Source organism: Phyllostomus hastatus, unplaced genomic scaffold (assembly GCF_019186645.2).
Source record: "Phyllostomus hastatus isolate PE091 unplaced genomic scaffold, TTU_PhHast_1.1 phas_scaffold_216, whole genome shotgun sequence".
NCBI lineage: Eukaryota > Metazoa > Chordata > Mammalia > Chiroptera > Phyllostomidae > Phyllostomus > Phyllostomus hastatus.
Genome location: NW_025334018.1, coordinates 2,194,040 through 2,201,032, shown reverse-complemented (window position 1 = coordinate 2,201,032; position 6,993 = coordinate 2,194,040). Strand labels below are relative to the sequence as shown.

Genomic DNA, 6,993 nt, shown 5'->3' with positions numbered 1-6,993 from the left:
AAGCCAGAAGGGGGAACCAAGGAGGCTGGAGGAGGGGCAGTGGAGGTGATACTCATGGATTCAGCAGCAAATGAAGGGGTGGTGGTGATAAGAGTGAAGGGAAGTTTTGCAACTTACATCCCTGCTGCTGAAATCTCAGCTCCCACACTTACACTAATCTATCTCTTTTCCAATAAGCCAGGGACAGGTTATATTTTTGAAAACATTTTAATAACATTAACCAATAAATACTCGACATTGTATAGGCTACAGGGACAAAGCAGGAGTCAGAGGGCCAGTCTTTCCCTCTCAGGCCCTCAGGTCCCCTCAGAAAGAGAGACTGTTCTGGGCCAGTTTGGGGCTGGGACTGCCAATTTGGGGGTGGGAGGACTGATTCTAGAATGGGTAATCTGGGCTTTTGCAATCCATCCCTCTTTGTTGGTATGGGGAGGAGGGGCCAAAAAAAGCAGAACCCCTGCAGGCAGCATCCCAGCACCCTGGGGAAACGACACGAGTGGAGGGGAGAGCTAGCCAGGCAGGAATGGGGGAGGAACGGTCCACAAGCAGTGAAGAGGGAGCATGGGCTGGGCTGGGGATGGGCTTGAGCGTCTCTCAGACCCACAGCCACTCACTCTCGGACGTAGACCCTGGTGCACACAACGTCATCGGCTGTCATGGTCTGGAAGGAGGATAGAAGTCGTCGTTAGCCTGGGAGGCCCCTGGGCCCTGTGGCTCTGGAGGAGAAGGGGGATTGAACGAAGGAACTCTGCTTCTAGGCCCAGACCTACTTCTTGGCTCAGGACGAACAGTCAGGATACCCAAAATGCCTGGGCATCCTGGGAGGAAGGAGGACAACAGAGCCCAAGGGGTCCATGCTATGTTCTCATCCCCAGGCCAGGGAGATCCCCGGAGAACTGTGGGACCTCTCGGTGCATGTCTGTTGCTCCACACAGAAGGACACTGTATGGGACAGGGACAGGTTAGTCATACCCCAGCAGCTGCATCAGGAGGTGGGGAGACCAACCATGATTGTCCTTAAACCCCCTGCACTTTGGAGTGTTCCAGAAAATCCCCCAAGGTAGCAGTGGGCTTGTTCTTGGCTGGGAGGAGGCAGGACTTACCAGAATCAGCTCCCCATCGTTGGTCAGTTCTCTGGTCCAGGAGGTCTTAGGGCCCTCTCCCTTCAAAAGCCTCTGCTCGCAAACCATTTTATTCTCACTTTCCCATTTCACCAGGCTCTGCAAGACAGAGGTGACCAAGTGAGCTGGGCCCACAGCAGGGACCATGCAGTGAGAGGAATAGGGCACACACACCTTTCTACCTGCCGTCACTACCTAGGGACCTTCTCCATTAGAAGAGGGGAAAGGAGTCCAGGAGACCAGGAAACGGCATGTGAGAGGCGGGGAAATAGGAGCTGTGACTCTGAGGGCCTCCTTCCCAGCACTCACCTTACAGGGTCTCCCATCCACAGTCTGCTCCTCGAACTCTTCTCCGATCTTAAAGTTAATCTCTGTGGTGCGCACGGTGGTAGAGGTTTTGATGTAGAAAGTGTCTCCCTCCTGTTTGATCTCCACTGCTGGCTTGGATGCAGCAGCCACAGCAATCTTCCTCAGCATCACATTCACCCCTGCAGAGGGAGGAGAGAGGCTCACGTTTCAGGGTGCTCCAGGCACCTGTGTTTCACCCTCCTCATGAGACAGCTGGAGCAGTCTGCCTAGTTTCCAAGAAAGCACATTGCAGGAGAGGGCAGGTGGTGTGGCCTTGATGGTTGGTGGGGTTTAGGGAGGAGGGGCAGAGAGGCAGTGCCCTGACTTTAAGGATCCCGCTCCTAGCTGCCACCCCACCTGGATGAGTCAGTAGTCCTGGATGACTCCCCAGAGTCTCAGCTCTTCACTCTAGGAGTTCCCAGGGGCAGCTTTTCCCCATTCTCCTCACCCAGCAGGCATCCTGTTATGGGTCCATCATGGCTCTGCCCACCCCACTTTTGGTCCTTTGTCTACCCTACTTGAGACCCTCTGCTGGGGTGGGCTCATTAGAGCCACTGTGTCTTCGCCTCTGCCCAAGTGCGAGGCAGACCCTCCCAGGCCAGGCCTCACAGCCTGTGTTCTGTAAACAGGGACCACTTTCCTCTCTGCGCTATCCACCTCCCCTGTCTGGTGCTAGGTAGGCCTTCACCTGCCCAATCTCTGTCCCTCCCCAAAATGAGAAGGAGCAGGATCCTCAGCAGTGCAGGAGCTGCCAGCCACCTGGGGAAGCCAGAGGCTCTGGAGTAAGGTCCATTAGGCCCTGATTTCTACGTGGTTCAGCATTCCCTGCAGGCAGGGTTACCCTAGGCAAATGGCTTCACTTCTCTGAGCCTCAGATCCCTCAGTTGTAAAACGGAGACCAATAGCTCTTTACAAAGCCTAGCAAATGGGATGAGGTGTGTTTAGGACCTAGCACACAGTGCCAAGCACACCTTCGAGTTTTCGGGAAACAGTAGATAGTCTTACTGTTGCTGCTATTTTCACTGATAAAATGGAGGCAAAGAAAAAGTCAGAGCTGGGGCTCAGATGTTCTCGGCATCAGACTCCTGCTCACCTGCCCTCCTGGAAGGCTCCCACACCCTTCTCCCTTAAACAGACCGAAAGGGACACTGCCCTCCCCTCCCCTGATATGTCCCTAAGTCAAGGATCACCCACCCCTCCTCAGGTGGTAAGGTCTTCTCAGGCACAGGCCCTGTGCCTGGCCCCCATATCCTTTCCCAGATTGGACCCCTTCTCTCTGCTCCCCAGGTATTAAGAAGGGTGGGGGAGCCAGGAGAGAGCAACCCTCTGACAGGAAGACAAGCAGGCAAGGAGGCCTCTCCGGCCAAGGCCCAGATCTAAGCTTCACACCACTTTGTCTGGCCTGGCCACCTGCCCTGAACTGGAGCAGAATCCCTCAGAGAAGCAATTAGTGGGGATGAGGGGCCAAACTGGGCTGGGCCAAGTGAGCAGTATTTCCCTACCCTTGATGTAGCCCAAGTCCCTGGCCCTCCTCCAGACCTGGGCTCCTGGAGAAATAAACCCTCTTTCCCCTTTGGCACCACAGCAGACCCACTCTGGTCCAGAAGGAGGGAGAGAGCCCTGTTCCTCAGGAGCCCCAGGAATCTGGTTCTTATCTGCTGGTCTCAGGTCCAGGGAAAAATGTGGTTCCAGGTCCAATTGATTTGACAGAGGAGGAGGCTACTTTATTCTGGACAGAGACTACTTCTTAGACAGACTACTTCACTCTGCTGCTACTTGGGCAGTTCATCCTGCTCTCTAACAGCAATCTTTCCTGTCATAAGAGCGAAACCTGCTGCATGTCATGACCATCACACTGCATGGGACAGCTATCGTCCAAATACCTGAGCATCCCCTCACCGGGAGAGGGACCCTTGACTAGGGCAAAGGAGGGTGAGAAGGGACCGAGGTTCCTGCAGAGGCAAGGCTGCTGGGCTCAGAGGAGACGCCCCTCCAGCCAGCCTCTGCTGCCTGTGGAGCTGGGTCCAGGCTCAGCCAATCTTGGCTGACTCAGAACTGTATTAATGGGTCTGTTTTCAATCTGTCCCCCAGCAGGACCTGAGGAGGGCGCGTGGCTCTGAGCGACCCTGCAGGGAGGACAAACAGATGAAGACAGGCAGGCATCGAGGTTGGGCTTTGGGTCTTATTCTCCAGCTGCGGCCTGCGTCTCCAGCCTGCATCAGGCCCCTGCCTCATAGTCCGCTGAGGGGAGGAGCCAAATCCAGAGAAGATGGGGGAAGGAATGACACCTAGGCTTTCTGAAGGAAAATTTTCTACAATTTTGGTCTTTAATTTCATCAAGGGCAGAACAAGAAAGACTGTTGTGACCACAAGTACTGTGGTTAGACTGCAAGAAGAACTAACCGCAAGGAGTGATGAAAATCCCTGCTTTCCCCATAGTGTTCCAGCCACTTCCTAGATCCAGATTCACTCCTTCAGCTCCTTGCCCCACACAAGGTGACCCTCCCCATCCAGCCCAACTGGATTCTCTTGGTTCAGCCCAGAAATAGATGGGTCCAGGGCTCCCAAGTTAAGCAACTTCCCAATTGCTTAACTAACCTCCATCTCTACCTAGAGCCCCCTCTCCAGCCATTTCTGGACTTTCACCCCTTCCCCAGAGAGAGGGCACACACGAGTTGGGAAGGACCATCTGGGTGGGTAGAACCTCCTCTACCTTTAACCAGCACACCCAGCTGGGCTTCAGTGTCTCTCCAGAGAGGAAGAGAGAAGAGAACTCAGATTTTCAGAACTGCGGGTGCGGGGGTCATACACGAAGCCTTTTGTTGAAATCGAAGAAAGTGATAATTACACACCGCGATTTTAGGACTCCAGAGCTGCTCGCTGTAGAAAAATATTTGTCTCACAGATGGGGGTGGGGTGTGGAGCAGAGAGAAAAGTACTGAAGGGAGACGCCAGGAGGATCAAGGGGACGCTCAGGTGGCAATCACCTGGTGGGTGGAGAGCAGCACAGAGAGGTTATGAACTTGCACAGGGGACCGGGCTACCAGTGGGGACAAGGGAAGGAGGCCGGAATGTCTCCAAGGAGCTTGGTGGGGTAGGGACCCAGGCTCCCTGCCTGAGTGCAGGGTTTGCAGCTTCTGAACTGCGCAGAGCCCCCCTTCCCCACCCCAACGGATACCAACCTCGTGCTTCTAGTTTCTACCTGATTCACAGGCTGAGTCACTGCAGGAGCTGGCATCGGTGGGCGCCCCGCCAGAGAAAGCAGGATTTAGGTGTCCCAGCCCAGCACCCCGAGACCCAGGTGTACGGCCCGTTTCTTGGGGATGCAGGCGCCCAGCCTCCCACTCCCTCATTCCAGCCCACACCCTTTCTTTCCCGTACCCTCCACCGAGTACTCCCGCGCCCTCGCCTCTCGAGGGCGCTTGAAAATCTCCTCACCCAGCACTTTGAGCAAATCCTCGAAGTTTTCCGATCGGATGATCTTCCAGTTGCCAGAGAAGTTGGGCATGGTGGCGGCGCTGGTGGCAGTTCTCTTATATTCTCCTGCTGGAGCACTGGACGTTGAGTCCCTTTATGCGAAAGTTATGTGGCGTCGCCTTCGCCTGATCGTGAAGCTCAGGAAGCAGGACACGTCCCAGGACAACCCAGAATCTGGCCTGCGCTCGTGCGCGGACAGTTTTTATACCCTGTGTGGCCCGCCCCTGCCCAAGAATGAGGCGGCCCCTACTCTCGCCCCGCCTCTCACCCCACCTGGGGGGCCCTGAGCCCCGGCCCTGCATTACCAATACCACCCCCAGGCCCCCTGCCTCTGGATCTAGCCTCGTGGGCGGGACCAGAGTTCGCTGGGGACCGGGATAGCTTGCCCCGCGCCAACGGTTGGATGGGGAGGAGGGCAGTAACCGAGTATTAGGATTGGGCTCTCAGCTGAGAAGGGGGTGTCCCAGGCCCGGGCACACATGCTCGGGTCTCAGGTCTTGTAGCCCAAGCCCCAGGGTCGTGTCTTAACGGTTTCCCACCTCTTCCCAGCTCCTTGGTGCCCGACAACTGGCGACATCATCAGCGAGTGAGCCCCTGCTCCTGAGCCAGAGCTGGGGAAGAGAATGGGGCTGGAGCTCCGGCTCCACTGAAGCCTGAACTGGATCCACCGTGACCACTTAGAATTTAGACCGGCTAGGAGCCTGGGTTCCGGGCCGGGCACTTAAGTGAGGCAACGGCACCCCCTGCTGGAACAACTCGAAGGGACTGGGAGGGGGCAGCACCCCACTCCTATTCCACTCCCCCCAGGGGGTTCAGGCTCCGGTAGAACCTGGGGACCTTAAAAGTTGGCGCAAGGAGACTTCTTCCTCTTAAAGTACAGGGCAGGCATCGAAGGGTTAAGCAGGAGCCCCCCACCCCCACCCCCGTGCGAGGCTGGGGAGGGCAGAGGTCACAGCCAATCACTTGACACGAGCTCTTTATTAAGGCGCTTTTTCTGCAGCTCGGCTCCGCCGATCCCCGAGGGGACCGCAGTAGGCGGCAGGGAGGGGAGGCGGGACGGACGCAAACCCTGGCCTGCCACGCGGCTCCCAGATGAGAGGGAGGATGGGTGCCCGGGGGAAGGGGGCGGAGCAGGGTCTCAGGTGTCACCTTTCTCTACAGTAAAACGTGCGGAAGGATCGCTGCCCCCCAGCTAGCGGCTTTAAAGTGGTAGATCAAAGGAGGGGGCAGGGAACGGCATCCCGCAGAGACTCCTGTGGAGAGGGTAGGGGTGGGGGTGCAGGAAAGCAGAAATGGAGGCCAGGCTGGGAGCCTCGGAAACAGGCTAGAGACCGGAGTCCCCACACAGCAGAGCGGGGCGGGGTGGGACGCGTTGCCAGGAGCCGACTGAGCGGTCCGGCCCTGTCCTGCGCGGAGGGACGCTACAGCTCAGGTGCCCTTGGGGAATCCGCGCACACCACCCAGCTGCTCTTACGTACCCCACCCCCTCACCCTCCCGCTTCCTTCTGGTTCCTTCTGAGGCGGGGAGGAGAAACCCCACATCTGGCCTCAGCCCCGTCCCTCCCTGCCAGCGTGGCCATGGGTGGAGTAGAGGACAGGCTCTGAGATTTTGAGATCTGCCCCTTCGAGCCCTGGACCGCTCTGGACAGTTGGGGACCTTAGATGGGCCTAGAGCGAAAGGACAAGATTTACAAAAGACGCACTGGGGTTCGAGACTGCTGTAACGAGGGAAATCTCTGAATAATGGATGTGTAGAAAATTATAAGCATCTAGGTAACTCTGGAGCAGGAGAGTTGGAGGTTAGACTGTAGAAAGAGATTTTTAAATAATGTTTATTGATTTTTTTAAGATAGAGGAAGGGGGAGAGAAATATCGGTTTGTTGTTCCACTTAGTTACGCATTCACTGGTTCCTTCTTCCACACACCCTCCCTCCCGGGTGATGGGACTGGAGACCTGGCCTATCAAGACAATGCTCTAACCAACAGAACGACCCTGAAAGGGCTTTTGCGTTGTTGCTGTTTTTTAAGATTTATTTCATTTATTTGTTTT

At 56.2% G+C, this 6,993-nt stretch overlaps 1 protein-coding gene across 1 annotated transcript; it reads right to left on the bottom strand.

The window, feature by feature from the left end:
* Nucleotides 1–236: 236 nt before the first annotated feature.
* Nucleotides 237–5,098, bottom strand: CRABP2 (cellular retinoic acid binding protein 2). Its single transcript, XM_045817039.1, has 4 exons — nucleotides 4,905–5,098; nucleotides 1,428–1,606; nucleotides 1,101–1,217; nucleotides 237–658 (listed from the first exon to the last, which is right to left on the bottom strand). Exons 1-4 carry the CDS (start codon nucleotides 4,972–4,974, stop codon nucleotides 608–610), a joined length of 417 nt encoding a protein of 138 aa, XP_045672995.1. The 5' UTR covers nucleotides 4,975–5,098; the 3' UTR covers nucleotides 237–607.
* Between the last annotated feature and the right edge of the window lie 1,895 nt (nucleotides 5,099–6,993).

Coding starts and splice junctions, on each gene's coding strand:
- CRABP2 (XM_045817039.1), bottom strand. CDS start 4,974: ATGCCCAACTTCTCTGGCAACTGGAAGATCATCCGATCGGAAAACTTC. Junction 1,607..4,904: donor GGATTTGCTCAAAGTGCTGG/GTGAGGAGATTT, acceptor CTCCCTCTGCAG/GGGTGAATGTGATGCTGAGG. Junction 1,218..1,427: donor TGGATGGGAGACCCTGTAAG/GTGAGTGCTGGG, acceptor TCTGTCTTGCAG/AGCCTGGTGAAATGGGAAAG.